The sequence below is a fragment of the Trifolium pratense genome, unplaced genomic scaffold (assembly GCF_020283565.1).
Source record: "Trifolium pratense cultivar HEN17-A07 unplaced genomic scaffold, ARS_RC_1.1 scaffold_62, whole genome shotgun sequence".
NCBI lineage: Eukaryota > Viridiplantae > Streptophyta > Magnoliopsida > Fabales > Fabaceae > Trifolium > Trifolium pratense.
The window spans coordinates 1-26519 of NW_025721047.1; the positions used below are offsets into that span (position 1 = coordinate 1).

The following is a 26519-nucleotide window of genomic DNA, read 5'->3' on the forward strand; positions in this document are numbered from 1 at the left end:
GCAACACAAGGACTTCCCAGGAGGTCACCCATCCTAGTACTACTCTCGCCCAAGCACGCTTAACTACGGAGTTCTGATGGGATCCGGTGCATTAGTGCTGGTATGATCGCACCTGATATATAATACGGTTTAATTGTATATATGTCTTCCATCTTTCAGGCCGAATTTTGGAGAAATCCGAGAAACTAGAATAAAACACGATATTTTTCATTAATCTCGCCAAAAATTGAACGATAAAATTTATAACACGGTGAAAACTAAACGAAATAAACAAAAAATCGAAAAAAGAGGTGCAACACAAGGACTTCCCAGGAGTTCACCCATTCTAGTACTACTCTCGCTCAAGCACAATTAACTGCGGAGTTCTTATGGGATCCGGTGCATTAGTGCTGGTATGATCGCACCTCATATATAATACGGTTTAATTGTATATATGTCTTCCATCTTTCAGGCCGAATTTTGGAGAAATCCGAGAAACTAGAATAAAACACGATATTTTTCATTAATCTCGCCAAAAATTGAACGATAAAATTTATAACACGGTGAAAACTAAACGAAATAAAAAAAAAATCGAAAAAAGAGGTGCAACATAGGGACTTCCCTACTACTCTCGCCCAAGCACGCTTAACTGCGGAGTTCTGATGGGATCCGGTGCATTAGTGCTGGTATGATCGCACCTGATATATAATACGGTTTAATTGTATATTTGTCTTCCATCTTTCAGGCCAAATTTTGGAGAAATCCGAGAAACTAGAATAAAACACGATATTTTTCATTAATCTCGCCAACAATTGAACGATAAAATTTATAACACGGTGAAAACTAAAGGAAATAAAAAAATCGAAAAAAGAGGTGCAACACAAGGACATCGCATGAGGTCACCCATCCTAGTACTACTCTCGCCCAAGCACGCTTAACTGCAGAGTTCTGATGGGATCCGGTGCATTAGTGCTGCTATGATCGCACCTGATATATAATACGGTTTAATTATATATATGTCTTCCATCTTTCAGGCCGAATTTTGGAGAAATCCGAGAAACTAGTATAAAACACGATATTTTTCATTAATCTCGCCAAAAATTGAACGATAAAATTTATAACACGGTGAAAACTAAACGAAATAAAAAAAAATCGAAAAAAGAGGTGCAACACAAGGACTTCCCAGGAGGTCACCCATCCTAGTACTACTCTCGCCCAAGCACGCTTAACTGCGGAGTTCTGATGGGATCCGGTGCATTAGTGCTGGTATGATCGCACCTGATATATAATACGGTTTAATTGTATATATGTCTTCCATCTTTCAGGCCGAATTTTGGAGAAATCCGAGAAACTAGAATAAAACACGATATTTTTCATTAATCTCGCCAAAAATTGAACGATAAAATTCATAACACGGTGAAAACTAAACGAAATAAAAAAAAAAAATCAAAAAAAAGAGGTGCAACACAAGGACTTCCCAGGAGTTCACCCATTCTAGTACTACTCTCGCTCAAGCACAATTAACTGCGGAGTTCTAATGGGATCCGGTGCATTAATGTTGCTATGATCGCACCTGATATATAATACGGTTTAATTGTATATATGTCTTCAGGCCAAATTTTGGAGAAATCCGAGAAAGTAGACTAAAACACGATATTTTTCATTAATCTCGACAAAAATTGAACGATAAAATTTATAACATGGTGAAAACTAAAGGAAATAAAAAAATCAAAAAAAGAGGTGCAACACAAGGACATCGCATGAGGTCACCCATCCTACTACTACTCTCGCCCAAGCACGCTTAACTGCAGAGTTCTGATGGGATCCGGTGCATTAGTGCTGGTATGATCGCACCTGATATATAATACGGTTTAATTGTATATATGTCTTCCATCTTTCAGGCCGAATTTTCGAGAAATCCGAGAAACTAGAATAAAACACGATATTTTTCATTAATCTCGCCAAAAATTGAACGATAAAATTTATAACACGGTGAAAACTAAACGAAATTAAAAAAAATCGAAAAAAGAGGTGCAACACAAGGACTTCCCAGGAGGTCACCCTTCCTAGTACTACTCTCGCCCAAGCACGCTTAACTGCGGAGTTCTGATGGGATCCGGTGCATTATTGCTGGTATGATCGCACCTAATATATAATACAGTTTAATTGTATATATGTCTTCAATCTTTCAGGCCAAATTTTGGAGAAATCCGATAAAGTAGAATAAAACACGATATTTTTCATTAATCTCACCAAAAATTGAACGATAAAATTTATTACACGATGAAAACTAAACGAAATAAAAAAAAATCGAAAAAAGAGGTGCAACACAAGGACTTCCCTACTACTCTCGCCCAAGCACGCTTAACTGCGGAGTTCTGATGGGATCCGGTGCATTAGTGCTGGTATGAACGCACCTGATATATAATACGGTTTAATTGTATATATGTCTTCCATCTTTCAGGCCAAATTTTGGAGAAATCCGAGAAACTAGAATAAAACACGATATTTTTCATTAATATCGCCAAAAATTGAACGATAAAATTTATAACACGGTGAAAACTAAACGAAATTAAAAAAATCGAAAAAACAGGTGCAACACAAGGACTTCCCAGGAGGTCACCCATCCTAGTACTACTCTCGCCTAAGCACGCTTAACTGCGGAGTTCTGATGGGATCAGGTGCATTAGTGCTGGTATGATCGCACCTGATATATAATACGGTTTAATTGTATATATGTCTTCCATCTTTCAGGCCGAATTTTCGAGAAATCCGAGAAACTAGAATAAAACACGATATTTTTCATTAATCTCGCCAAAAATTGAACGATAAAATTTATAACACGGTGAAAACTAAACGAAATAAAAAAAATCGAAAAAAGAGGTGCAACACAAGGACTTCCCAGGAGGTCACCCTTCCTAGTACTACTCTCGCCCAAGCACGCTTAACTGCGGAGTTCTGATGGGATCCGGTGCATTATTGCTGGTATGATCGCACCTAATATATAATACAGTTTAATTGTATATATGTCTTCAATCTTTCAGGCCAAATTTTGGAGAAATCCGATAAACTAGAATAAAACACGATATTTTTCATTAATCTCACCAAAAATTGAACGATAAAATTTATTACACGATGAAAACTAAACGAAATAAAAAAAAATCGAAAAAAGAGGTGCAACACAAGGACTTCCCTACTACTCTCGCCCAAGCACGCTTAACTGCGGAGTTCTGATGGGATCCGGTGCATTAGTGCTGGTATGAACGCACCTGATATATAATACGGTTTAATTGTATATATGTCTTCCATCTTTCAGGCCAAATTTTGGAGAAATCCGAGAAACTAGAATAAAACACGATATTTTTCATTAATATCGCCAAAAATTGAACGATAAAATTTATAACACGGTGAAAACTAAACGAAATTAAAAAAATCGAAAAAACAGGTGCAACACAAGGACTTCCCAGGAGGTCACCCATCCTAGTACTACTCTCGCCTAAGCACGCTTAACTGCGGAGTTCTGATGGGATCAGGTGCATTAGTGCTGGTATGATCGCACCTGATATATAATACGGTTTAATTGTATATATGTCTTCCATCTTTCAGGCCGAATTTTGGAGAAATCCGAGAAACTAGAATAAAACACGATATTTTTCATTAATCTCGCCTAAAATTGAACGATAAAATTTATAACACGGAGAAAACTAAACGAAATAAATAAAAAATCGAAAAAAGAGGTGCAACACAAGGACTTCCCAGGAGGTCACCCATCCTAGTACTACTCTCGCCTAAGCACGCTTAACTGCGGAGTTCTGATGGGATCCGGTGCATTAGTGCTGGTATGATCACACCTGATATATAATACGGTTTAATTGTATATATGTCTTCCATCTTTCAGGCCGAATTTTGGAGAAATCCGAGAAACTAGAATAAAACACGATATTTTTCATTAATCTCGCCAAAAATTGAACGATAAAATTTATAACACGGAGAAAACTAAACGAAATAAATAAAAAATCGAAAAAAGAGGTGCAACACAAGGACTTCCCAGGAGTTCACCCATTCTAGTACTACTCTCGCTCAAGCACAATTATCTGCGGAGTTCTGATGGGATCCGGTGCATTAGTGTTGCTATGATCGAACCTGATATATAATACGGTTTAATTGTATATATGTCTTCAGGCCAAATTTTGGAGAAATCCGAGAAAGTAGACTAAAACACGATATTTTTCAATAATCTCGACAAAAATTGAACGATAAAATTTATAACACGGTGAAAACTAAAGGAAATAAAAAAATCGAAAAAAGAGGTGCAACACAAGGACATCGCATGAGATCACCCATCCTAGTACTACTCTCGCCCAAGCACGCTTAACTGCGGAGTTCTGATAGGATCTGGTGCAATAGTGTTGGTATAATCGCACCTGATATATAATACGGTTTAATTGTATATATGTCTTCCATCTTTCAGGCCAAATTTTGGAGAAATCCGAGAAACTAGAATAAAACACGATATTTTTCATTAATCTCGCCAAAAATTGAACGATAAAATTTATAACACGGTGAAAACTAAACGAAATAAAAAAAAAATAGAAAAAAGAGGTGCAACACAAGGACTTCTCAGGAGGTCACCCATCCTAGTACTATTCTCGCCCAAGCACGCTTAACTGTGGAGTTGTGATGGGATCCGGTGCATTAGTGCTGGTATGATCGCACCTAATATATAATACGGTTTAATTGTATATATGTCTTCCATCTTTCAGGCCAAATTTTGGAGAAATCCGAGAAAGTAGAATAAAACACGATATTTTTCATTAATCTCGCCAAAAATTGAACGATAAAATTTATAACACGGTGAAAACTAAACGAAATAAAAAAAAATCGAAAAAAGAGGTGCAACACAAGGACTTCCCATGAGGTCACCCATCCAAGTACTACTCCCGCCCAAGCACGCTTAACTGCAGAGTTCTGATAGGATCTGGTGCAATTGTGTTGGTATGATTGCACCTGATATATAATACGGTTTAATTGTATATATGTCTTCCATCTTTCAGGCCGAATTTTGGAGAAATCCGAGAAACTAGAATAAAACACGATATTTTTCATTAATCTCGCCAAAAATTGAACGATAAAATTTATAACACGGTGAAAACTAAACGAAATAAAAAGAAATCGAAAAAAGAAGTGCAACACAAGGAATTCCCAGGAGGTCACCCATCCTAGTACTACTCTCGCCCAAGCACGCTTAACTACGGAGTTCTGATGGGATCCGGTGCATTAGTGCTGGTATGATCGCACCTGATATATAATACGGTTTAATTGTATATATGTCTTCCATCTTTCAGGCCGAATTTTGGAGAAATCCGAGAAACTAGAATAAAACACGATATTTTTCATTAATCTCGCCAAAAATTGAACGATAAAATTTATAACACGGTGAAAACTAAACGAAATAAACAAAAAATCGAAAAAAGAGGTGCAACACAAGGACTTCCCAGGAGTTCACCCATTCTAGTACTACTCTCGCACAAGCACAATTAACTGCGGAGTTCTTATGGGATCCGGTGCATTAGTGCTGGTATGATCGCACCTCATATATAATACGGTTTAATTGTATATATGTCTTCCATCTTTCAGGCCGAATTTTGGAGAAATCCGAGAAACTAGAATAAAACACGATATTTTTCATTAATCTCGCCAAAAATTGAACGATAAAATTTATAACACGGTGAAAACTAAACGAAATAAAAAAAAAATCGAAAAAAGAGGTGCAACATAGGGACTTCCCTACTACTCTCGCCCAAGCACGCTTAACTGCGGAGTTCTGATGGGATCCGGTGCATTAGTGCTGGTATGATCGCACCTGATATATAATACGATTTAATTGTATATTTGTCTTCCATCTTTCAGGCCAAATTTTGGAGAAATCCGAGAAACTAGAATAAAACACGATATTTTTCATTAATCTCGCCAACAATTGAACGATAAAATTTATAACACGGTGAAAACTAAACGAAATAAAAAAAATCGAAAAAAGAGGTGCAACACATGGACTTCCCAGGAGATCACCCATCCTAGTACTACTCCCGCCCAAGCACGCTTAACTGAGGAGTCCTGATGGGATCCGGTGCATTAGTGCTGGTATGATCGCACTTGATATATAATACGGTTTAATTGTATATATGTCTTCCATCTTTCAGGCCGAATTTTGGAGAAATCCGAGAAACTAGAATAAAACACGATATTTTTCATTAATCTCGCCAAAAATTGAACGATAAAATTTATAACACGGTGAAAACTAAACGAAATAAAAAGAAATCGAAAAAAGAAGTGCAATACAAGGACTTCCCAGGAGGTCACCCATCCTAGTACTACTCTCGCCCAAGCACGCTTAACTACGGAGTTCTGATGGGATCCGGTGCATTAGTGCTGGTATGATCGCACCTGATATATAATATGGTTTAATTGTATATATGTCTTCCATCTTTCAGGCCGAATTTTGGAGAAATCCGAGAAACTAGAATAAAACACGATATTTTTCATTAATCTCGCCAAAAATTGAACGATAAAATTTATAACACGGTGAAAACTAAACGAAATAAAAAAAAAATCGAAAAAAGAGGTGCAACACAAGGACTTCCCAGGAGTTCACCCATTCTAGTACTACTCTCGCTCAAGCACAATTAACTGCGGAGTTCTTATGGGATCCGGTGCATTAGTGCTGGTATGATCGCACCTCATATATAATACGGTTTAATTGTATATATGTCTTCCATCTTTCAGGCCGAATTTTGGAGAAATCCGAGAAACTAGAATAAAACACGATATTTTTCATTAATCTCGCCAAAAATTGAACGATAAAATTTATAACACGGTGAAAACTAAACGAAATAAAAAAAAAATCGAAAAAAGAGGTGCAACATAGGGACTTCCCTACTACTCTCGCCCAAGCACGCTTAACTGCGGAGTTCTGATGGGATCCGGTGCATTAGTGCTGGTATGATCGCACCTGATATATAATACGGTTTAATTGTATATTTGTCTTCCATCTTTCAGGCCAAATTTTGGAGAAATCCGAGAAACTAGAATAAAACACGATATTTTTCATTAATCTCGCCAAAAATTGAACGATAAAATTTATAACACGGTGAAAACTAAACGAAATAAAAAAAATCGAAAAAAGAGGTGCAACACATGGACTTCCCAGGAGATCACCCATCCTAGTACTACTCTCGCCCAAGCACGCTTAACTGAGGAGTTCTGATGGGATCCGGTGCATTAGTGCTGGTATGATCGCACTTGATATATAATACGGTTTAATTGTATATATGTCTTCCATCTTTCAGGCCAAATTTTGGAGAAATCCGAGAAACTAGAATAAAACACGATATTTTTCAATAATCTCGCCAAAAGTTGAACGATAAAATTTATAACACGGTGAAAACTAAACGAAATAAAAAAAATCGAAAAAAGAGGTGCAACACATGGACTTCCCAGGAGATCACCCATCCTAGTACTACTCTCGCCCAAGCACGCTTAACTGCGGAGTTCTGATGGGATCCGGTGCATTAGTGCTGGTATGATCGCACCTGATATATAATACGGTTTAATTGTATATATGGCTTCCATCTTTCAGGCCAAATTTTGGAGAAATCCGAGAAACTAGAATAAAACACGATATTTTCCATTAATATCGCCAAAAATTGAACGATAAAATTTATAATACGGTGAAAACTAAACGAAATAAAAAAAATCGAAAAAAGAGGTGCAACATAGGGACTTCCCTACTACTCTCGCCCAAGCACGCTTAACTGCGGAGTTCTGATGGGATCCGGTGCATTAGTGCTGGTATGATCGCACCTGATATATAATACGGTTTAATTGTATATATGTCTTCCATCTTTCAGGCCGAATTTTGGAGAAATCCGAGAAACTAGAATAAAACACGATATTTTTCATTAATCTCGCCAAAAATTGAACGATAAAATTTATAACACGGTGAAAACTAAACGAAATAAAAAAAAAATAGAAAAAAGAGGTGCAACACAAGGACTTCCCAGGAGGTCACCCATCCTAGTACTACTCTCGCCCAAGCACGCTTAACTGTGGAGTTGTGATGGGATCCGGTGCATTAGTGCTGGTATGATCGCACCTAATATATAATACGGTTTAATTGTATATATGTCTTCCATATTTCAGGCCAAATTTTGGAGAAATCCGAGAAAGTAGAATAAAACACGATATTTTTCATTAATCTCGCCAAAAATTGAACGATAAAATTTATAACACGGTGAAAACTAAACGAAATAAAAAAAATCAAAAAAAGAGGTGCAACACAAGGACTTCCCAGGAGGTCACCCATCCTAGTACTACTCTCGCCCAAGCACGCTTAACTACGGAGTTCTGATGGGATCCGGTGCATTAGTGCTGGTATGATCGCACCTGATATATAATACGGTTTAATTGTATATATGTCTTCCATCTTTCAGGCCGAATTTTGGAGAAATCCGAGAAACTAGAATAAAACACGATATTTCTCATTAATCTCGCCAAAAATTGAACGATAAAATTTATAACACGGTGAAAACTAAACGAAATAAAAAAAAAATCGAAAAAAGAGGTGCAACACAAGGACTTCCCATGAGGTCACCCATCCTAGTACTACTCCCGCCCAAGCACGCTTAACTGCAGAGTTCTGATGGGATCCGGTGCATTAGTGCTGGTATGATCGCACCTGATATATAATACGGTTTAATTGTATATTTGTCTTCCATCTTTCAGGCCAAATTTTGGAGAAATCCGAGAAACTAGAATAAAACACGATATTTTTCATTAATCTCGCCAAAAATTGAACGATAAAATTTATAACACGGTGAAAACTAAACGAAATAAAAAGAAATCGAAAAAAGAGGTGCAACACAAGGACTTCCCAGGAGGTCACCCATCCTAGTACTACTCTCGCCCAAGCACGCTTAACTACGGAGTTCTTATGGGATCCGGTGCATTAGTGCTGGTATGATCGCACCTCATATATAATACGGTTTAATTGTATATATGTCTTCCATCTTTCAGGCCGAATTTTGGAGAAATCCGAGAAACTAGAATAAAACACGATATTTTTCATTAATCTCGACAAAAATTGAACGATAAAATTTATAACACGGTGAAAACTAAAGGAAATAAAAAAATCGAAAAAAGAGGTGCAACACAAGGACATCGCATGAGGTCACCCATCCTAGTACTACTCTCGCCCAAGCACGCTTTACTGCAGAGTTCTGATGGGATCCGGTGCATTAGTGCTGCTATGATCGCACCTGATATATAATACGGTTTAATTATATATATGTCTTCCATCTTTCAGGCCGAATTTTGGAGAAATCCGAGAAACTAGAATAAAACACGATATTTTTCATTAATCTCGCCAAAAATTGAACGATAAAATTTATAACACGGTGAAAACTAAACGAAATAAAAAAAAAATCGAAAAAAGAGGTGCAACACAAGGACTTCCCATGAGGTCACCCATCCAAGTACTACTCCCGCCCAAGCACGCTTAACTGCAGAGTTCTGATAGGATCTGGTGCATTAGTGCTGGTATGATCGCACCTGATATATAATACGGTTTAATTGTATATATGTCTTCCATCTTTCAGGCCGAATTTTGGAGAAATCCGAGAAACTAGAATAAAACACGATATTTTTCATTAATCTCGCCAAAAATTGAACGATAAAATTTATAACACGGTGAAAACTAAACGAAATAAAAAGAAATCGAAAAAAGAAGTGCAATACAAGGACTTCCCAGGAGGTCACCCATCCTAGTACTACTCTCGCCCAAGCACGCTTAACTACGGAGTTCTGATGGGATCCGGTGCATTAGTGCTGGTATGATCGCACCTGATATATAATATGGTTTAATTGTATATATGTCTTCCATCTTTCAGGCCGAATTTTGGAGAAATCCGAGAAACTAGAATAAAACACGATATTTTTCATTAATCTCGCCAAAAATTGAACGATAAAATTTATAACACGGTGAAAACTAAACGAAATAAAAAAAAAATCGAAAAAAGAGGTGCAACACAAGGACTTCCCATGAGGTCACCCATCCAAGTACTACTCCCGCCCAAGCACGCTTAACTGCAGAGTTCTGATAGGATCTGGTGCAATAGTGTTGGTATGATTGCACCTGATATATAATACGGTTTAATTGTATATATGTCTTCCATCTTTCAGGCCGAATTTTGGAGAAATCCGAGAAACTAGAATAAAACACGATATTTTTCATTAATCTCGCCAAAAATTGAACGATAAAATTTATAACACGGTGAAAACTAAACGAAATAAAAAGAAATCGAAAAAAGAAGTGCAACACAAGGACTTCCCAGGAGGTCACCCATCCTAGTACTACTCTCGCCCAAGCACGCTTAACTACGGAGTTCTGATGGGATCCGGTGCATTAGTGCTGGTATGATCGCACCTAATATATAATACGGTTTAATTGTATATATGTCTTCCATCTTTCAGGCCGAATTTTGGAGAAATCCGAGAAACTAGAATAAAACACGATATTTTTCATTAATCTCGCCAAAAATTGAACGATAAAATTTATAACGCGGTGAAAACTAAACGAAATAAAAAAAAAATCGAAAAAAGAGGTGCAACATAGGGACTTCCCTACTACTCTCGCCCAAGCACGCTTAACTGCGGAGTTCTGATGGGATCCGGTGCATTAGTGCTGGTATGATCGCACCTGATATATAATACGGTTTAATTGTATATTTGTCTTCCATCTTTCAGGCCAAATTTTGGAGAAATCCGAGAAACTAGAATAAAACACGATATTTTTCATTAATCTCGCCAAAAATTGAACGATAAAATTTATAACACGGTGAAAACTAAACGAAATAAAAAAAATCGAAAAAAGAGGTGCAACACATGGACTTCCCAGGAGATCACCCATCCTAGTACTACTCTCGCCCAAGCACGCTTAACTGAGGAGTTCTGATGGGATCCGGTGCATTAGTGCTGGTATGATCGCACTTGATATATAATACGGTTTAATTGTATATATGTCTTCCATCTTTCAGGCCAAATTTTGGAGAAATCCGAGAAACTAGAATAAAACACGATATTTTTCAATAATCTCGCCAAAAGTTGAACGATAAAATTTATAACACGGTGAAAACTAAACGAAATAAAAAAAATCGAAAAAAGAGGTGCAACACATGGACTTCCCAGGAGATCACCCATCCTAGTACTACTCTCGCCCAAGCACGCTTAACTGCGGAGTTCTGATGGGATCCGGTGCATTAGTGCTGGTATGATCGCACCTGATATATAATACGGTTTAATTGTATATATGGCTTCCATCTTTCAGGCCAAATTTTGGAGAAATCCGAGAAACTAGAATAAAACACGATATTTTCCATTAATATCGCCAAAAATTGAACGATAAAATTTATAATACGGTGAAAACTAAACGAAATAAAAAAAATCGAAAAAAGAGGTGCAACATAGGGACTTCCCTACTACTCTCGCCCAAGCACGCTTAACTGCGGAGTTCTGATGGGATCCGGTGCATTAGTGCTGGTATGATCGCACCTGATATATAATACGGTTTAATTGTATATATGTCTTCCATCTTTCAGGCCGAATTTTGGAGAAATCCGAGAAACTAGAATAAAACACGATATTTTTCATTAATCTCGCCAAAAATTGAACGATAAAATTTATAACACGGTGAAAACTAAACGAAATAAAAAAAAAATAGAAAAAAGAGGTGCAACACAAGGACTTCCCAGGAGGTCACCCATCCTAGTACTACTCTCGCCCAAGCACGCTTAACTGTGGAGTTGTGATGGGATCCGGTGCATTAGTGCTGGTATGATCGCACCTAATATATAATACGGTTTAATTGTATATATGTCTTCCATATTTCAGGCCAAATTTTGGAGAAATCCGAGAAAGTAGAATAAAACACGATATTTTTCATTAATCTCGCCAAAAATTGAACGATAAAATTTATAACACGGTGAAAACTAAACGAAATAAAAAAAATCAAAAAAAGAGGTGCAACACAAGGACTTCCCAGGAGGTCACCCATCCTAGTACTACTCTCGCCCAAGCACGCTTAACTACGGAGTTCTGATGGGATCCGGTGCATTAGTGCTGGTATGATCGCACCTAATATATAATACGGTTTAATTGTATATATGTCTTCCATCTTTCAGGCCGAATTTTGGAGAAATCCGAGAAACTAGAATAAAACACGATATTTCTCATTAATCTCGCCAAAAATTGAACGATAAAATTTATAACACGGTGAAAACTAAACGAAATAAAAAAAAAAATCGAAAAAAGAGGTGCAACACAAGGACTTCCCATGAGGTCACCCATCCTAGTACTACTCCCGCCCAAGCACGCTTAACTGCAGAGTTCTGATGGGATCCGGTGCATTAGTGCTGGTATGATGGCACCTGATATATAATACGGTTTAATTGTACATTTGTCTTCCATCTTTCAGGCCGAATTTTGGAGAAATCCGAGAAACTAGAATAAAACACGATATTTTTCAATAATCTCGCCAAAAGTTGAACGATAAAATTTATAACACGGTGAAAACTAAACGAAATAAAAAAAATCGAAAAAAGAGGTGCAACACATGGACTTCCCAGGAGATCACCCATCCTAGTACTACTCTCGCCCAAGCACGCTTAACTGCGGAGTTCTGATGGGATCCGGTGCATTAGTGCTGGTATGATCGCACCTGATATATAATACGGTTTAATTGTATATATGGCTTCCATCTTTCAGGCCAAATTTTGGAGAAATCCGAGAAACTAGAATAAAACACGATATTTTCCATTAATATCGCCAAAAATTGAACGATAAAATTTATAATACGGTGAAAACTAAACGAAATAAAAAAAAATCGAAAAAAGAGGTGCAACATAGGGACTTCCCTACTACTCTCGCCCAAGCACGCTTAACTGCGGAGTTCTGATGGGATCCGGTGCATTAGTGCTGGTATGATCGCACCTGATATATAATACGGTTTAATTGTATATATGTCTTCCATCTTTCAGGCCGAATTTTGGAGAAATCCGAGAAACTAGAATAAAACACGATATTTTTCATTAATCTCGCCAAAAATTGAACGATAAAATTTATAACACGGTGAAAACTAAACGAAATAAAAAAAAAATAGAAAAAAGAGGTGCAACACAAGGACTTCCCAGGAGGTCACCCATCCTAGTACTACTCTCGCCCAAGCACGCTTAACTGTGGAGTTGTGATGGGATCCGGTGCATTAGTGCTGGTATGATCGCACCTAATATATAATACGGTTTAATTGTATATATGTCTTCCATATTTCAGGCCAAATTTTGGAGAAATCCGAGAAAGTAGAATAAAACACGATATTTTTCATTAATCTCGCCAAAAATTGAACGATAAAATTTATAACACGGTGAAAACTAAACGAAATAAAAAAATCAAAAAAAGAGGTGCAACACAAGGACTTCCCAGGAGGTCACCCATCCTAGTACTACTCTCGCCCAAGCACGCTTAACTGTGGAGTTGTGATGGGATCCGGTGCATTAGTGCTGGTATGATCGCACCTAATATATAATACGGTTTAATTGTATATATGTCTTCCATATTTCAGGCCAAATTTTGGAGAAATCCGAGAAAGTAGAATAAAACACGATATTTTTCATTAATCTCGCCAAAAATTGAACGATAAAATTTATAACACGGTGAAAACTAAACGAAATAAAAAAATCAAAAAAAGAGGTGCAACACAAGGACTTCCCAGGAGGTCACCCATCCTAGTACTACTCTCGCCCAAGCACGCTTAACTACGGAGTTCTGATGGGATCCGGTGCATTAGTGCTGGTATGATCGCACCTAATATATAATACGGTTTAATTGTATATATGTCTTCCATCTTTCAGGCCGAATTTTGGAGAAATCCGAGAAACTAGAATAAAACACGATATTTCTCATTAATCTCGCCAAAAATTGAACGATAAAATTTATAACACGGTGAAAACTAAACGAAATAAAAAAAAAATCGAAAAAAGAGGTGCAACACAAGGACTTCCCATGAGGTCACCCATCCTAGTACTACTCCCGCCCAAGCACGCTTAACTGCAGAGTTCTGATGGGATCCGGTGCATTAGTGCTGGTATGATGGCACCTGATATATAATACGGTTTAATTGTATATTTGTCTTCCATCTTTCAGGCCAAATTTTGGAGAAATCCGAGAAACTAGAATAAAACACGATATTTTTCATTAATCTCGCCAAAAATTGAACGATAAAATTTATAACACGGTGAAAACTAAACGAAATAAAAAAAATCGAAAAAAGAGGTGCAACACATGGACTTCCCAGGAGATCACCCATCCTAGTACTACTCTCGCCCAAGCACGCTTAACTGAGGAGTTCTGATGGGATCCGGTGCATTAGTGCTGGTATGATCGCACTTGATATATAATACGGTTTAATTGTATATATGTCTTCCATCTTTCAGGCCAAATTTTGGAGAAATCCGAGAAACTAGAATAAAACATGATATTTTTCAATAATCTCACCAAAAGTTGAACGATAAAATTTATAACACGGTGAAAACTAAACGAAATAAAAAAAATCGAAAAAAGAGGTGCAACACATGGACTTCCCAGGAGATCACCCATCCTAGAACTACTCTCGCCCAAGCACGCTTAACTGCGGAGTTCTGATGGGATCCGGTGCATTAGTGCTGGTATGATCGCACCTGATATATAATACGGTTTAATTGTATATATGGCTTCCATCTTTCAGGCCAAATTTTGGAGAAATCCGAGAAACTAGAATAAAACACGATATTTTCCATTAATATCGCCAAAAATTGAACGATAAAATTTATAATACGGTGAAAACTAAACGAAAAAAAAAAAATCGAAAAAAGAGGTGCAACATAGGGACTTCCCTACTACTCTCGCCCAAGCACGCTTAACTGCGGAGTTCTGATGGGATCCGGTGCATTAGTGCTGGTATGATCGCACCTGATATATAATACGGTTTAATTGTATATATGTCTTCCATCTTTCAGGCCGAATTTTGGAGAAATCCGAGAAACTAGAATAAAACACGATATTTTTCATTAATCTCGCCAAAAATTGAACGATAAAATTTATAACACGGTGAAAACTAAACGAAATAAAAAAAAAAATAGAAAAAAGAGGTGCAACACAAGGACTTCCCCGGAGGTCACCCATCCTAGTACTACTCTCGCCCAAGCACCCTTAACTGTGGAGTTGTGATGGGATCCGGTGCATTAGTGCTGGTATGATCGCACCTAATATATAATACGGTTTAATTGTGTATATGTCTTCCATATTTCAGGCCAAATTTTGGAGAAATCCGAGAAAGTAGAATAAAACACGATATTTTTCATTAATCTCGCCAAAAATTGAACGATAAAATTTATAACACGGTGAAAACTAAACGAAATAAAAAGAAATCAAAAAAAGAGGTGCAACACAAAGACTTCCCAGGAGGTCACCCATCCTAGTACTACTCTCGCCCAAGCACGCTTAACTACGGAGTTCTGATGGGATCCGGTGCATTAGTGCTGGTATGATCGCACCTGATATATAATACGGTTTAATTGTATATATGTCTTCCATCTTTCAGGCCGAATTTTGGAGAAATCCGAGAAACTAGAATAAAACACGATATTTCTCATTAATCTCGCCAAAAATTGAACGATAAAATTTATAATACGGTGAAAACTAAACGAAATAAAAAAAAATCGAAAAAAGAGGTGCAACATAGGGACTTCCCTACTACTCTCGCCCAAGCACGCTTAACTGCGGAGTTCTGATGGGATCCGGTGCATTAGTGCTGGTATGATCGCACCTGATATATAATACGGTTTAATTGTATATATGTCTTCCATCTTTCAGGCCGAATTTTGGAGAAATCCGAGAAACTAGAATAAAACACGATATTTTTCATTAATCTCGCCAAAAATTGAACGATAAAATTTATAACACGGTGAAAACTAAACGAAATAAAAAAAAAATAGAAAAAAGAGGTGCAACACAAGGACTTCCCAGGAGGTCACCCATCCTAGTACTACTCTCGCCCAAGCACGCTTAACTGTGGAGTTGTGATGGGATCCGGTGCATTAGTGCTGGTATGATCGCACCTAATATATAATACGGTTTAATTGTATATATGTCTTCCATATTTCAGGCCAAATTTTGGAGAAATCCGAGAAAGTAGAATAAAACACGATATTTTTCATTAATCTCGCCAAAAATTGAACGATAAAATTTATAACACGGTGAAAACTAAACGAAATAAAAAAATCAAAAAAAGAGGTGCAACACAAGGACTTCCCAGGAGGTCACCCATCCTAGTACTACTCTCGCCCAAGCACGCTTAACTACGGAGTTCTGATGGGATCCGGTGCATTAGTGCTGGTATGATCGCACCTAATATATAATACGGTTTAATTGTATATATGTCTTCCATCTTTCAGGCCGAATTTTGGAGAAATCCGAGAAACTAGAATAAAACACGATATTTCTCATTAATCTCGCCAAAAATTGAACGATAAAATTTATAACACGGTGAAAACTAAACGAAATAAAAAAAAAATCGAAAAAAGAGGTGCAACACAAGGACTTCCCATGAGGTCACCCATCCTAGTACTACTCCCGCCCAAGCACGCTTAACTGCAGAGTTCTGATGGGATCCGGTGCATTAGTGCTGGTATGATGGCACCTGATATATAATACGGTTTAATTGTATATTTGTCTTCCATCTTTCAGGCCAAATTTTGGAGAAATCCGAGAAACTAGAATAAAACACGATATTTTTCATTAATCTCGCCAAAAATTGAACGATAAAATTTATAACACGGTGAAAACTAAACGAAATAAAAAAAATCGAAAAAAGAGGTGCAACACATGGACTTCCCAGGAGATCACCCATCCTAGTACTACTCTCGCCCAAGCACGCTTAACTGAGGAGTTCTGATGGGATCCGGTGCATTAGTGCTGGTATGATCGCACTTGATATATAATACGGTTTAATTGTATATATGTCTTCCATCTTTCAGGCCAAATTTTGGAGAAATCCGAGAAACTAGAATAAAACATGATATTTTTCAATAATCTCACCAAAAGTTGAACGATAAAATTTATAACACGGTGAAAACTAAACGAAATAAAAAAAATCGAAAAAAGAGGTGCAACACATGGACTTCCCAGGAGATCACCCATCCTAGAACTACTCTCGCCCAAGCACGCTTAACTGCGGAGTTCTGATGGGATCCGGTGCATTAGTGCTGGTATGATCGCACCTGATATATAATACGGTTTAATTGTATATATGGCTTCCATCTTTCAGGCCAAATTTTGGAGAAATCCGAGAAACTAGAATAAAACACGATATTTTCCATTAATATCGCCAAAAATTGAACGATAAAATTTATAATACGGTGAAAACTAAACGAAAAAAAAAAAATCGAAAAAAGAGGTGCAACATAGGGACTTCCCTACTACTCTCGCCCAAGCACGCTTAACTGCGGAGTTCTGATGGGATCCGGTGCATTAGTGCTGGTATGATCGCACCTGATATATAATACGGTTTAATTGTATATATGTCTTCCATCTTTCAGGCCGAATTTTGGAGAAATCCGAGAAACTAGAATAAAACACGATATTTTTCATTAATCTCGCCAAAAATTGAACGATAAAATTTATAACACGGTGAAAACTAAACGAAATAAAAAAAAAAATAGAAAAAAGAGGTGCAACACAAGGACTTCCCCGGAGGTCACCCATCCTAGTACTACTCTCGCCCAAGCACCCTTAACTGTGGAGTTGTGATGGGATCCGGTGCATTAGTGCTGGTATGATCGCACCTAATATATAATACGGTTTAATTGTGTATATGTCTTCCATATTTCAGGCCAAATTTTGGAGAAATCCGAGAAAGTAGAATAAAACACGATATTTTTCATTAATCTCGCCAAAAATTGAACGATAAAATTTATAACACGGTGAAAACTAAACGAAATAAAAAGAAATCAAAAAAAGAGGTGCAACACAAAGACTTCCCAGGAGGTCACCCATCCTAGTACTACTCTCGCCCAAGCACGCTTAACTACGGAGTTCTGATGGGATCCGGTGCATTAGTGCTGGTATGATCGCACCTGATATATAATACGGTTTAATTGTATATATGTCTTCCATCTTTCAGGCCGAATTTTGGAGAAATCCGAGAAACTAGAATAAAACACGATATTTCTCATTAATCTCGCCAAAAATTGAACGATAAAATTTATAACACGGTGAAAACTAAACGAAATAAAAAAAAAAATCGAAAAAAGAGGTGCAACACAAGGACTTCCCATGAGGTCACGCATCCTAGTACTACTCCCGCCCAAGCACGCTTAACTGCAGAGTTCTGATGGGATCCGGTGCATTAGTGCTGGTATGATCGCACCTGATATATAATACGGTTTAATTGTATATATGTCTTCCATCTTTCAGGCCGAATTTTGGAGAAATCCAAGAAACTAGAATAAAACACGATATTTTTCATTAATCTCGCCAAAAATTGAACGATAAAATTTATAACACGGTGAAAACTAAACGAAATAAAAAAAAATCGAAAAAAGAGGTGCAACACAAGGACTTCCCAGGAGGTCACCCATTCTAGTACTACTCTCGCCCAAGCACGATTAACTGCGGAGTTCTGATGGGATCCGGTGCATTAGTGTTGGTATGATCGCACCTGATATATAATACGGTTTAATTGTATATTTGTCTTCAGGCCAAATTTTGGAGAAATCCGAGAAAGTAGACTAAAACACGATATTTTTCATTAATCTCGCCAAAAATTGAACGATAAAATTTATAACACGGTGAAAACTAACGGAAATAAAAAAAATCGAAAAAAGAGGTGCAACACAAGGACTTCCCAGGAGGTGACCCATCCTAGTACTACTCTCGCCCAAGCACGCTTAGCTGCGGAGTTCTAATGGGATCCAGTGCATTAGTGCTGGTATGATCACACCTGATATATAATACAGTTTAATTGTATATATGTCTTCAGGCCAAATTTTGGAGAAATCCGAGAAAGTAGACTAAAACACGATATTTTTCATTAATCTCGTCAAAAATTGAACGATAAAATTTATAACACGGTGAAAACTAAACAAAATAAAAAAATCGAAAAAAGAGGGGCAACACAAGGACTTCTCAGGTAGGGATGGCAATTTGATCCATACCCAGAGGGTATCCTCAAAAATTACCCACAACGGGTAGGGTAAAAATCCGCATTTTGAGTATGGGCACAGGTATGGGTAATTACCCGTAAAAATGAACGTGTATGGGTCCGGGTACGGGTACCTTAGTACCCACTCCGCCCCATACCCACATAATATATATTTATTTATTTTATTTATATTATTATATTATAATATATGTAAATCAATTTAAAACAATACAACTCTACTAAACTGTACATATTTTTAATAAAAATGTTTATTTATAACATAATATAAAAATAATGTGAATATTTAACATAAATATGAACTTTAATATAAGGTTAGTAATAATTTTGTTTATAATTTTCATTAGTCAATATTAAAATCTTTGAATTTTTTTTAATTCTATTAAAATTATATAATATTTTATAATTGATCAATTTATTTTTAGTAAAAATGCGGGTAACGAATACGGGTATGGGTACCTAGGTACCCATGGGGTACGGGGAGGGGGGGCAAAAGTTGTTACCCATGCGAATATGAGAATGGGTACGGGTATTTTTTCAATCCGCTGGTATGGGAATGAGTACTATAGTACCTTACTCATACCCTACCCATTGTCATCCATAGCCATGCTCATAAATGTGACTTTTGTGGAATGTGGATGGCTTGGATTTTTGTTTGGGTTGACTCGTCCAGAGTTTATAGTGCCCATTTTATCCTTTCATGAGGATATATTTGTTATTTTAAATATTTTTGTGGTCTGATTTCTTTTTAACCCCATGGATTTGATTTTATTCTTCTAGCCGACTATGAATGAGATTAATGATAATAGGTTTAGGCTACACTAGGGGCTTTCCCCCTTTTGCCTATTTAAAAAAAAAGTGCTACACTAAACTAATCGTTGGTTTATCGTAGATTAATATTATTACTAAAAATTTCGATGATTATTGGTAGTACTTTTATAATTAAAATATCACAACTCTCATTGTTTTCATGGCTAAAATAATTACATGATTAGTGCCGGTTCAATACGAGCTACTACTTTATTTTTTATTATTTTAATCAAACCGATATTAATTAAATCATATTAATTATAAAAATGAGGATAGTCATTAACTTATACTTCCAAACAATAACATAAGTCGTCATTGGAATTTAAATATTTTTTAAATATACAACTTGTTGAAATGCTTCATATTAGAATTTTCGATTTTTAGTCTATAGATGAAGTGGTAGATTTGAATCTAAAAGAAGATGATTAGTCTAATAATATCCACATTGTCACATGGACTATACTTTACAAACAAAATCACTCTTTCTTTTTTTGTCACAAAAAAGTCTAAGATGCAAGTACTTAAGGCCCGGGACTCCAAATTGAATTCATGAAACTCAACTTGCACGTGAAAATCGGTAACAATTTAGTTTAACCTTTTGACAGAATCAGTAAATGACGAACATTTTTCGAGTTGGTTTGAATTTGTCTATTAGGTTCATCAATTTTATTCAATCCAGTTACACCTTAGTTGAAAGGATTTTCAAGCAATCTGAAAATTAGTCTTGTGGTAGAGTTATGGGATATTCTTTTCACCCTTCAGTCTCACCTATTACATTAATCGCATGCTCCATATATCATGCCCCATGTTTAAATATTAATTTTTTTATAAAAAAAATAAAAAATCATTATGAACAAACAGACCCATTGCTTGACCGCTACCACGGAGATTGAAATATTTTCATATCTCATTCTTTCAGAGAAGGAAACATGGTTCCAGTTTGAATTGTTTGTCTTTATTTTGGCAAGACTATGTTAGTGTGCATTTTTTAGGTTGTGTTTTAATTTTTAATGACCTTTGGCTTTGCTTTAAGAAAAAAAAAAAGGCTAATGTTGAATATCATTTGAATCAGAAATCACCAAATGTTAGAACAATAGACGGTATTAACTGTACAACTATAAAATTAATTAGTAATAACCCTAATTTTTGTTCACAAATGTCAATAACAACATCAAAATATGTGTGAAGTATCCTATAAAATCTAGATGATGATACAGAGTCAACACCATAATCTAAGGATGTATACTCTGTTGGATATTTTAACAGAGATACCAAAATTAGAGATACTATTGGCAGCGATCGAGCGATCCTGAGAGAAGCCTTGGGAGAAGTTAGAGTGTGAGACCCTTTGTATCTCTTACTAATGCGCAACTTTTGTTTCTGGAAGTGTATTCTAACCTAATGGGATTGTTAGAATATATGCGCCCTCGACTGATATTTTAACCATCCCATTAGGTTAGAATACTCTTACAGAAACAAAAGTTGCGCATCAATAAGAGGTAGAAAGCTCTCACACTCTAACTTCTCACAAGGCTTCTTCTCCCAGGATTGTTCAATCGCTGCCAATTCGGTCATACAAGGTACTAACACAATCTACTGTATTCTAATAATATCCAACAAACTCGTGATCACATATCACTGCTTTACCAACTTTCTATTGAAAATGTGCTCCACGTCAATACGAACATTTTCCACATCCATTACATAGTCTTTCTGATCCTCATCCGCCATCGAATCATGCAACAATTGTTTCATTCTATTTAGTGCATCACCTAAAGCACAGAAGTCCCTGAAAACTCGAGCTTCAATGGTCTTTAGTTGCAAGAGACTCTTAATCGCAACAAGTGCCTGTTTAATGCATGCAAGAAGTCAAACCAAAAGCTCAACATGAACTGCAAAAGGGCCAATTTGTTTTGTGCAAAGAATTATAGAAGGTGTGCACTTATATAAAATTGAAATAGAGAACAACTTTAAATGAATACTTCAAACCAATCCCTAACTTGCATTCTACTGATCACACTTCTTTGTCAATAATGCAAATTGAAACAAACCATTTTTCTTTAGTTTCCACAATTACCATCTCCCAAATAGTCATAGGCACATTGAGATTTGATAGAGCATGGATTGAAATACATAAATGACGGTATAGAAAAGGCTCATTAGATCAATTATAAGAATGAGAAAATATGTTAGAAGAACAATCTTATGGAAGAGGTGCTGTTCAAAATGCTTTGTTTTTCTAGGTGAGAGTTAAGCCAATGAGATTTGCGTCGCACAAGGTCATAAGTAAGACAACAGAACAAAAACAGCATTAGATGGAATGTCAACGATTACCTTTTCCTGGAGATCAAGGTCGCTTGAAGCAGTTAAATCAACCACAGACTTCAACAGATCCTGATCATTGAAAAATGGTGGTTCATCTTTATCAACGTTTTCTAATTGATACTCTGCTAAATCAGTCAATAGAAGCACGGCCTTCCTCCGAAGTTTGATATCAACACTTGCATTCCTCAAAATATCCTAAAAAAGTTCCAATGTCAATTACCATTTACCAATGCTGAAAAGTAGTAAAAAAATATAACAATGTTAACAATAATATTAAAACTTAGATAGGTCACCTGAAGCATCGAACCTCCGGCTTCAGCATAGAACAATTCCTGACTGGCTAAATTATTACGAATCACAGCTGAAACAGCATATAATGCTTTAATGCCTTCTTCTTTGGAATCAGATTTTACCATAACTATCAGCCTTGACAGTACACCTAGTTCCAAGACCTGGAATAGTAAAAATTTGGCAGCATAACTATATTGTTTAGCTTAAATCAATGCTCAAGAAACTTTGTTAGAAAACAGCCACTAACTAAGATTTATATCAGGAAAGAGTGCCGTAGGAATCAAATGAAACAGTTAAAACAAGAGTCTTCTTTTTTTAATGACACCAAGAGTGAGTTGTGATTCAGTTAAAAACAACTTCCTAAAATTCAATTAATTATCAATGTGACAACATACCTGCTGCTGAAAAGTTGGGTTGTTTTGACTAGCTTTTCCAAGAACCCATGCGGCAAGAGCTCTAATACCTGAATCATCGTGATTAAGTTCTCGCGTAACAGCAGAAAGCCCCCCAAGTTTGTTTAAATCTGACAGACATTAGAATTTATTATTAGGGATATACTGTTATACAGGAAAGAAAAATTATAGCAAATGGAAACAAAAGCAAAGGAAACTTATGCACTAATGACCAGCACAATTCTAGCGTAGCGTATAATACAACTTTGTTGGGATACTGATGCATAAAAAGAAATAATGTATGTTCTAGTAAACTGTAATACATTCTTGTAATATTTGTTTTCTCTTAAAGTATTTATGATCCAATATTCATTTCAATCAGCTTCGAAAATTCAGCTAAAGACATCAAAGAGGGATTTCATATTTGCAAGATTCTTCTAGAGAAAGCAATTATTGAAATATTTCAAAAGCATGGCTTAAAAGAAAAACAGATTTTGAGACTTCTAAATTACTATAAATCATCTATCTAGAAATAGCTAACAATGATAGTTCAAGTAAAATGCATGCATCATCTAAGTGAGTAAACATTGATAGAAAGATAGCTACCATTTGCATTATCTAATGGCTCAACAAGCTCAAGAAGCTCGAGTAAGGCTCGGTATCTATCTTCCAAAGATGTAGACACATTATTCAAGTCAGTTATCGCGATTTTCATCAATTCGACATCCGATAACATTTTTGTTTTCTCCATTAGTTCCTGATTAAAATCCACAAACAATGCACCACATAAGTAAATAAATAATAAACATAAACAAACACAAACAGAGAGAATTTGAAATTTGAATTACTTTGATTTCAATTTGACTTTTCTGAAGTTCGCTAGGCGATAATCTTTCATGAGATTGTGCTGATTCCTTTAACTTTTCAGGATCAGAATGACCTAAATCAAACACACACAAAAATAATTAATAAATAAAAATAGCTTATGCAATTAATAATCTTCAAATTAACCAAAAGAAATAAAATAGCGTGGTAATTATTATTCGTACTTATAGCCCAATGCAACATGCTGTCCATTGAAGAGAAGCCACCGTCGGAGTCGGAAACAGAGGAATCCGGCGGGAGTAGATCGGATTCTTCGGCGGCGGTGGACCATGATGGCTGGTGGGAGGTGAGGTTTTTGTCTGTTTCGGCGATGGCAGCCGTCGCGGTAGCCGCCGTGCAGAGTATGAGAGCTGCGAGTAAGAGTGTTCGATCCATTTAATTTAATTTTTATTATTTATTTAAATTTAAATATGAAAAAACGAAGGTGCAAAGCAGCTTTTATATACGCATGCGTTTTTCCTCTTCTTCGTCGTCTTTACGGCTTCATTCCTTTCAGTGTTTTTTCAAAGACACGTCATGTGGATCAATTTGTGCCGTTGATTTTGAATCTGACGGTCTTAAAATTTTGGGATGAGTCTCATCATCGTCATAATACCATTACTAACGTGCGATTTTTTTTTCTTGTAAAAAAAAAATAAAAAAAACGTTCGTTTTTTTTTTCTTTCTAATTTTTCTAACTAAAATTAACAAACAGACAAAAGATATACATTTAGCGGAATTTGAAAGATTAAATTTTTTTACGCATGCAATCAATATTAACATATTGATAATTTAATAAAAAAATATTAATATATTAATGTATAAAATACATGATGTGTTACATTTATCAAATGATGTGACAACATATTACTGCATACATTTGTAAAATAATTTTACCTTAACAGCGCACAACAATTAAATTCAAGAAAAATTGTAAGAAAAAAAATATTGGTAAAGAAAGATAAATTGATAAATTGATAAATTAATTAATTTAAATAAAAACTTGTCTCTAATTGTCCCGAGCTTATCTTAGTTGGTATGACATTGCATTATATGTGTAGAGGGTCGGGATTCGAACCCCGGTCATTCTACTTATCCACCTTAAGGGTAAAATTTCTAGTCACTAGGCTACTTGACAACTACAAAATTGCTCTCTAATTTTTCTTGGCTAAGCGAAGAGTAAAAATTAGTCTCAATTTTGTAAAGGAAAATGTTAACACGTGTCTTTAAGACACATATTAAGAATATAAAATGTAGTAATATTTTTTTGGAACTTGGGCATTATATTTTTTAAACATTAACTTTTTTGTATTATTAAATGCAAATTTCTAATTTTAGAAACCTTAAACGACATATGTTAACATGACTCTTCTGTAAAATACTTCTACTCCCTCTGGTCACTATTATAAAAAAAATTAACTTTTTATGTTATTGGAAAATTGATGTATTTTACCTATATTACGAACCATATACATCAATTCTTCAATGAACTTAAAAAGTTATTTTTTACTTATTATAGTGACCGGATGAAGTACTCTTTTAAATAAATCTCTAAATTATAATATTTCAAAAATGTATCTCCCTATCTTAAATTTCACTCCTAATAGTTCTTAAAATATATGTTAAAATTGAATTGATAATAAGCAGATAAACTTAAAGACCAAATTGATAGTAAGTTGTAAAATATAAACATTTACTAATTGATAATAAAAGGGTAAAATATACAGACCAATTTAACAATTTAGTAAAGCCAGATACTTTTTTTAAATATTTGTAAATTTAGAGACCTATTTAAAAATACTTTACAAAATCATAATTTTTTTAACGGTCTTTATAACGAGTGTCACGGGGCACTTTAAGAATTTCAATCAAAGAAATTATTTATTTAAAAATAGTGGGGTGCTTTCTTTTAAGTGGGGTGTTAAGGGTGGAGAGGGGCTGCAGGAAGCAGTGAGGGAAAAGTTTTTTAACAGGCCTCCTGCGTTGGGCTTTGATGAGCCTGCTTATTCCGTTAGTTAATTGCATGGGGTTATTAAGGAGGTAGGGGAGGGACAGATAGCAAATTCCACTATTCATCCAGCTATCTATATCTATATCTATATATATAATTCCTAGATAGTTCTCCTACTATCCATCTTAACCCTAATCCACATCACCCACTTACATCCAATTAAATCACACAATAATGCCACATCACTTCCTTATATTATATCATTTTCATCTCTATTTTTTTTTGTTTCCACATCATTTCCTTATTCCTAGATAGTTCTCCTACTATCCATCTTAACCCTAATCCACATCACCCACTTACATCCAATTAAATCACACAATAATGCCACATCACTTCCTTATATTATATCATTTTCATCTCTATTTTTTTTTGTTTCCACATCATTTCCTGATATAATATAAGGAAATGATGTGGAAACAAAAAAAAATAGAGATGAAAATGATATAATATAAGGAAGTGATGTGGCATTATTGTGTGATTTAATTGGATGTAAGTGGGTGATGTGGATTAGGGTTAAGATGGATAGTAGGAGAACTATCTAGGA

The 26519-nt window shown here is 35.8% G+C and overlaps 1 protein-coding gene, 53 non-coding genes and 14 pseudogenes across 54 annotated transcripts; all 68 read right to left on the reverse strand.

Annotated features, from left to right (window-relative positions):
* On the reverse strand, positions 1-114 carry LOC123901340 (the record flags this gene model as incomplete). Its single annotated transcript, XR_006806730.1, has 1 exon — positions 1-114. It is a non-coding gene; the product is annotated as a 5S ribosomal RNA (ribosomal RNA).
* Positions 115-287: 173 nt separating this feature from the next.
* LOC123901351 lies at positions 288-406 on the reverse strand. The gene has a single exon (XR_006806741.1). It is a non-coding gene; the product is annotated as a 5S ribosomal RNA (ribosomal RNA).
* Positions 407-579: 173 nt separating this feature from the next.
* On the reverse strand, positions 580-679 carry LOC123901291 (annotated as a pseudogene).
* A 170-nt stretch (positions 680-849) lies between these two features.
* Positions 850-968, reverse strand: LOC123901349. The gene has a single exon (XR_006806739.1). It is a non-coding gene; the product is annotated as a 5S ribosomal RNA (ribosomal RNA).
* A 172-nt stretch (positions 969-1140) lies between these two features.
* LOC123901282 lies at positions 1141-1259 on the reverse strand. The gene has a single exon (XR_006806689.1). It is a non-coding gene; the product is annotated as a 5S ribosomal RNA (ribosomal RNA).
* A 176-nt stretch (positions 1260-1435) lies between these two features.
* Positions 1436-1554, reverse strand: LOC123901285. The gene has a single exon (XR_006806692.1). It is a non-coding gene; the product is annotated as a 5S ribosomal RNA (ribosomal RNA).
* Positions 1555-1716: 162 nt separating this feature from the next.
* Positions 1717-1835, reverse strand: LOC123901344. Its single transcript, XR_006806734.1, has one exon. It is a non-coding gene; the product is annotated as a 5S ribosomal RNA (ribosomal RNA).
* A 172-nt stretch (positions 1836-2007) lies between these two features.
* Positions 2008-2126, reverse strand: LOC123901315. Its single transcript, XR_006806707.1, has one exon. It is a non-coding gene; the product is annotated as a 5S ribosomal RNA (ribosomal RNA).
* A 172-nt stretch (positions 2127-2298) lies between these two features.
* LOC123901289 lies at positions 2299-2398 on the reverse strand (annotated as a pseudogene).
* A 171-nt stretch (positions 2399-2569) lies between these two features.
* Positions 2570-2688, reverse strand: LOC123901338. Its single transcript, XR_006806728.1, has one exon. It is a non-coding gene; the product is annotated as a 5S ribosomal RNA (ribosomal RNA).
* Positions 2689-2859: 171 nt separating this feature from the next.
* Positions 2860-2978, reverse strand: LOC123901316. Its single transcript, XR_006806708.1, has one exon. It is a non-coding gene; the product is annotated as a 5S ribosomal RNA (ribosomal RNA).
* Positions 2979-3150: 172 nt separating this feature from the next.
* Positions 3151-3250, reverse strand: LOC123901290 (annotated as a pseudogene).
* Positions 3251-3421: 171 nt separating this feature from the next.
* LOC123901339 lies at positions 3422-3540 on the reverse strand. The gene has a single exon (XR_006806729.1). It is a non-coding gene; the product is annotated as a 5S ribosomal RNA (ribosomal RNA).
* Positions 3541-3713: 173 nt separating this feature from the next.
* Positions 3714-3832, reverse strand: LOC123901313. Its single transcript, XR_006806705.1, has one exon. It is a non-coding gene; the product is annotated as a 5S ribosomal RNA (ribosomal RNA).
* Positions 3833-4005: 173 nt separating this feature from the next.
* Positions 4006-4124, reverse strand: LOC123901287 (annotated as a pseudogene).
* A 162-nt stretch (positions 4125-4286) lies between these two features.
* Positions 4287-4405, reverse strand: LOC123901286 (annotated as a pseudogene).
* A 173-nt stretch (positions 4406-4578) lies between these two features.
* LOC123901341 lies at positions 4579-4697 on the reverse strand. The gene has a single exon (XR_006806731.1). It is a non-coding gene; the product is annotated as a 5S ribosomal RNA (ribosomal RNA).
* A 172-nt stretch (positions 4698-4869) lies between these two features.
* LOC123901348 lies at positions 4870-4988 on the reverse strand. The gene has a single exon (XR_006806738.1). It is a non-coding gene; the product is annotated as a 5S ribosomal RNA (ribosomal RNA).
* Positions 4989-5160: 172 nt separating this feature from the next.
* Positions 5161-5279, reverse strand: LOC123901304. The gene has a single exon (XR_006806696.1). It is a non-coding gene; the product is annotated as a 5S ribosomal RNA (ribosomal RNA).
* Positions 5280-5452: 173 nt separating this feature from the next.
* On the reverse strand, positions 5453-5571 carry LOC123901284. Its single transcript, XR_006806691.1, has one exon. It is a non-coding gene; the product is annotated as a 5S ribosomal RNA (ribosomal RNA).
* A 173-nt stretch (positions 5572-5744) lies between these two features.
* On the reverse strand, positions 5745-5844 carry LOC123901292 (annotated as a pseudogene).
* A 171-nt stretch (positions 5845-6015) lies between these two features.
* Positions 6016-6134, reverse strand: LOC123901343. The gene has a single exon (XR_006806733.1). It is a non-coding gene; the product is annotated as a 5S ribosomal RNA (ribosomal RNA).
* Positions 6135-6306: 172 nt separating this feature from the next.
* On the reverse strand, positions 6307-6425 carry LOC123901288. Its single transcript, XR_006806693.1, has one exon. It is a non-coding gene; the product is annotated as a 5S ribosomal RNA (ribosomal RNA).
* A 173-nt stretch (positions 6426-6598) lies between these two features.
* LOC123901283 lies at positions 6599-6717 on the reverse strand. The gene has a single exon (XR_006806690.1). It is a non-coding gene; the product is annotated as a 5S ribosomal RNA (ribosomal RNA).
* Positions 6718-6890: 173 nt separating this feature from the next.
* On the reverse strand, positions 6891-6990 carry LOC123901293 (annotated as a pseudogene).
* Positions 6991-7161: 171 nt separating this feature from the next.
* On the reverse strand, positions 7162-7280 carry LOC123901327. Its single transcript, XR_006806718.1, has one exon. It is a non-coding gene; the product is annotated as a 5S ribosomal RNA (ribosomal RNA).
* A 171-nt stretch (positions 7281-7451) lies between these two features.
* LOC123901306 lies at positions 7452-7570 on the reverse strand. Its single transcript, XR_006806698.1, has one exon. It is a non-coding gene; the product is annotated as a 5S ribosomal RNA (ribosomal RNA).
* Positions 7571-7741: 171 nt separating this feature from the next.
* LOC123901294 lies at positions 7742-7841 on the reverse strand (annotated as a pseudogene).
* A 173-nt stretch (positions 7842-8014) lies between these two features.
* On the reverse strand, positions 8015-8133 carry LOC123901331. The gene has a single exon (XR_006806722.1). It is a non-coding gene; the product is annotated as a 5S ribosomal RNA (ribosomal RNA).
* Positions 8134-8304: 171 nt separating this feature from the next.
* On the reverse strand, positions 8305-8423 carry LOC123901311. The gene has a single exon (XR_006806703.1). It is a non-coding gene; the product is annotated as a 5S ribosomal RNA (ribosomal RNA).
* A 173-nt stretch (positions 8424-8596) lies between these two features.
* LOC123901312 lies at positions 8597-8715 on the reverse strand. The gene has a single exon (XR_006806704.1). It is a non-coding gene; the product is annotated as a 5S ribosomal RNA (ribosomal RNA).
* A 172-nt stretch (positions 8716-8887) lies between these two features.
* Positions 8888-9006, reverse strand: LOC123901305. Its single transcript, XR_006806697.1, has one exon. It is a non-coding gene; the product is annotated as a 5S ribosomal RNA (ribosomal RNA).
* Positions 9007-9176: 170 nt separating this feature from the next.
* On the reverse strand, positions 9177-9295 carry LOC123901350. Its single transcript, XR_006806740.1, has one exon. It is a non-coding gene; the product is annotated as a 5S ribosomal RNA (ribosomal RNA).
* Positions 9296-9468: 173 nt separating this feature from the next.
* LOC123901314 lies at positions 9469-9587 on the reverse strand. Its single transcript, XR_006806706.1, has one exon. It is a non-coding gene; the product is annotated as a 5S ribosomal RNA (ribosomal RNA).
* A 172-nt stretch (positions 9588-9759) lies between these two features.
* On the reverse strand, positions 9760-9878 carry LOC123901300. The gene has a single exon (XR_006806694.1). It is a non-coding gene; the product is annotated as a 5S ribosomal RNA (ribosomal RNA).
* A 173-nt stretch (positions 9879-10051) lies between these two features.
* On the reverse strand, positions 10052-10170 carry LOC123901342. Its single transcript, XR_006806732.1, has one exon. It is a non-coding gene; the product is annotated as a 5S ribosomal RNA (ribosomal RNA).
* Positions 10171-10342: 172 nt separating this feature from the next.
* On the reverse strand, positions 10343-10461 carry LOC123901303. The gene has a single exon (XR_006806695.1). It is a non-coding gene; the product is annotated as a 5S ribosomal RNA (ribosomal RNA).
* Positions 10462-10634: 173 nt separating this feature from the next.
* On the reverse strand, positions 10635-10734 carry LOC123901296 (annotated as a pseudogene).
* Positions 10735-10905: 171 nt separating this feature from the next.
* Positions 10906-11024, reverse strand: LOC123901328. Its single transcript, XR_006806719.1, has one exon. It is a non-coding gene; the product is annotated as a 5S ribosomal RNA (ribosomal RNA).
* Positions 11025-11195: 171 nt separating this feature from the next.
* Positions 11196-11314, reverse strand: LOC123901307. Its single transcript, XR_006806699.1, has one exon. It is a non-coding gene; the product is annotated as a 5S ribosomal RNA (ribosomal RNA).
* A 171-nt stretch (positions 11315-11485) lies between these two features.
* Positions 11486-11585, reverse strand: LOC123901297 (annotated as a pseudogene).
* A 173-nt stretch (positions 11586-11758) lies between these two features.
* LOC123901332 lies at positions 11759-11877 on the reverse strand. Its single transcript, XR_006806723.1, has one exon. It is a non-coding gene; the product is annotated as a 5S ribosomal RNA (ribosomal RNA).
* A 171-nt stretch (positions 11878-12048) lies between these two features.
* LOC123901323 lies at positions 12049-12167 on the reverse strand. The gene has a single exon (XR_006806714.1). It is a non-coding gene; the product is annotated as a 5S ribosomal RNA (ribosomal RNA).
* A 174-nt stretch (positions 12168-12341) lies between these two features.
* Positions 12342-12460, reverse strand: LOC123901320. The gene has a single exon (XR_006806712.1). It is a non-coding gene; the product is annotated as a 5S ribosomal RNA (ribosomal RNA).
* Positions 12461-12631: 171 nt separating this feature from the next.
* Positions 12632-12750, reverse strand: LOC123901308. Its single transcript, XR_006806700.1, has one exon. It is a non-coding gene; the product is annotated as a 5S ribosomal RNA (ribosomal RNA).
* Positions 12751-12922: 172 nt separating this feature from the next.
* On the reverse strand, positions 12923-13022 carry LOC123901298 (annotated as a pseudogene).
* A 173-nt stretch (positions 13023-13195) lies between these two features.
* Positions 13196-13314, reverse strand: LOC123901333. Its single transcript, XR_006806724.1, has one exon. It is a non-coding gene; the product is annotated as a 5S ribosomal RNA (ribosomal RNA).
* Positions 13315-13484: 170 nt separating this feature from the next.
* On the reverse strand, positions 13485-13603 carry LOC123901335. Its single transcript, XR_006806726.1, has one exon. It is a non-coding gene; the product is annotated as a 5S ribosomal RNA (ribosomal RNA).
* A 170-nt stretch (positions 13604-13773) lies between these two features.
* Positions 13774-13892, reverse strand: LOC123901334. Its single transcript, XR_006806725.1, has one exon. It is a non-coding gene; the product is annotated as a 5S ribosomal RNA (ribosomal RNA).
* A 173-nt stretch (positions 13893-14065) lies between these two features.
* Positions 14066-14184, reverse strand: LOC123901322. Its single transcript, XR_006806713.1, has one exon. It is a non-coding gene; the product is annotated as a 5S ribosomal RNA (ribosomal RNA).
* Positions 14185-14355: 171 nt separating this feature from the next.
* On the reverse strand, positions 14356-14474 carry LOC123901329. The gene has a single exon (XR_006806720.1). It is a non-coding gene; the product is annotated as a 5S ribosomal RNA (ribosomal RNA).
* Positions 14475-14645: 171 nt separating this feature from the next.
* Positions 14646-14764, reverse strand: LOC123901317. Its single transcript, XR_006806709.1, has one exon. It is a non-coding gene; the product is annotated as a 5S ribosomal RNA (ribosomal RNA).
* A 171-nt stretch (positions 14765-14935) lies between these two features.
* Positions 14936-15035, reverse strand: LOC123901299 (annotated as a pseudogene).
* A 174-nt stretch (positions 15036-15209) lies between these two features.
* Positions 15210-15328, reverse strand: LOC123901345. The gene has a single exon (XR_006806735.1). It is a non-coding gene; the product is annotated as a 5S ribosomal RNA (ribosomal RNA).
* Positions 15329-15500: 172 nt separating this feature from the next.
* Positions 15501-15619, reverse strand: LOC123901309. The gene has a single exon (XR_006806701.1). It is a non-coding gene; the product is annotated as a 5S ribosomal RNA (ribosomal RNA).
* A 172-nt stretch (positions 15620-15791) lies between these two features.
* LOC123901301 lies at positions 15792-15891 on the reverse strand (annotated as a pseudogene).
* Positions 15892-16064: 173 nt separating this feature from the next.
* LOC123901336 lies at positions 16065-16183 on the reverse strand. The gene has a single exon (XR_006806727.1). It is a non-coding gene; the product is annotated as a 5S ribosomal RNA (ribosomal RNA).
* Positions 16184-16353: 170 nt separating this feature from the next.
* LOC123901346 lies at positions 16354-16472 on the reverse strand. Its single transcript, XR_006806736.1, has one exon. It is a non-coding gene; the product is annotated as a 5S ribosomal RNA (ribosomal RNA).
* Positions 16473-16645: 173 nt separating this feature from the next.
* Positions 16646-16764, reverse strand: LOC123901324. Its single transcript, XR_006806715.1, has one exon. It is a non-coding gene; the product is annotated as a 5S ribosomal RNA (ribosomal RNA).
* Positions 16765-16935: 171 nt separating this feature from the next.
* On the reverse strand, positions 16936-17054 carry LOC123901330. Its single transcript, XR_006806721.1, has one exon. It is a non-coding gene; the product is annotated as a 5S ribosomal RNA (ribosomal RNA).
* A 171-nt stretch (positions 17055-17225) lies between these two features.
* LOC123901318 lies at positions 17226-17344 on the reverse strand. Its single transcript, XR_006806710.1, has one exon. It is a non-coding gene; the product is annotated as a 5S ribosomal RNA (ribosomal RNA).
* A 171-nt stretch (positions 17345-17515) lies between these two features.
* Positions 17516-17615, reverse strand: LOC123901302 (annotated as a pseudogene).
* Positions 17616-17789: 174 nt separating this feature from the next.
* Positions 17790-17908, reverse strand: LOC123901347. The gene has a single exon (XR_006806737.1). It is a non-coding gene; the product is annotated as a 5S ribosomal RNA (ribosomal RNA).
* Positions 17909-18080: 172 nt separating this feature from the next.
* LOC123901310 lies at positions 18081-18199 on the reverse strand. Its single transcript, XR_006806702.1, has one exon. It is a non-coding gene; the product is annotated as a 5S ribosomal RNA (ribosomal RNA).
* Positions 18200-18373: 174 nt separating this feature from the next.
* LOC123901326 lies at positions 18374-18492 on the reverse strand. Its single transcript, XR_006806717.1, has one exon. It is a non-coding gene; the product is annotated as a 5S ribosomal RNA (ribosomal RNA).
* A 172-nt stretch (positions 18493-18664) lies between these two features.
* Positions 18665-18783, reverse strand: LOC123901325. The gene has a single exon (XR_006806716.1). It is a non-coding gene; the product is annotated as a 5S ribosomal RNA (ribosomal RNA).
* Positions 18784-18946: 163 nt separating this feature from the next.
* Positions 18947-19065, reverse strand: LOC123901319. Its single transcript, XR_006806711.1, has one exon. It is a non-coding gene; the product is annotated as a 5S ribosomal RNA (ribosomal RNA).
* A 2130-nt stretch (positions 19066-21195) lies between these two features.
* Positions 21196-24433, reverse strand: LOC123901276 (nucleotide exchange factor SIL1). The gene is made up of 7 exons (XM_045951614.1): positions 24150-24433; positions 23949-24040; positions 23707-23857; positions 23104-23231; positions 22711-22869; positions 22427-22612; positions 21196-21940 (listed from the first exon to the last, which is right to left on the reverse strand). The coding sequence occupies exons 1-7, from the start codon at positions 24358-24360 to the stop codon at positions 21728-21730; spliced, it is 1140 nt and encodes a 379-aa protein (XP_045807570.1). The 5' UTR covers positions 24361-24433; the 3' UTR covers positions 21196-21727.
* Positions 24434-26519: the final 2086 nt, after the last annotated feature.

Coding starts and splice junctions, on each gene's coding strand:
- LOC123901276 (XM_045951614.1), bottom strand. CDS start 24,360: ATGGATCGAACACTCTTACTCGCAGCTCTCATACTCTGCACGGCGGCT. Junction 22,870..23,103: donor ACCCAACTTTTCAGCAGCAG/GTATGTTGTCAC, acceptor TTACTATTCCAG/GTCTTGGAACTAGGTGTACT. Junction 21,941..22,426: donor ACCTTGATCTCCAGGAAAAG/GTAATCGTTGAC, acceptor TGCATTAAACAG/GCACTTGTTGCGATTAAGAG.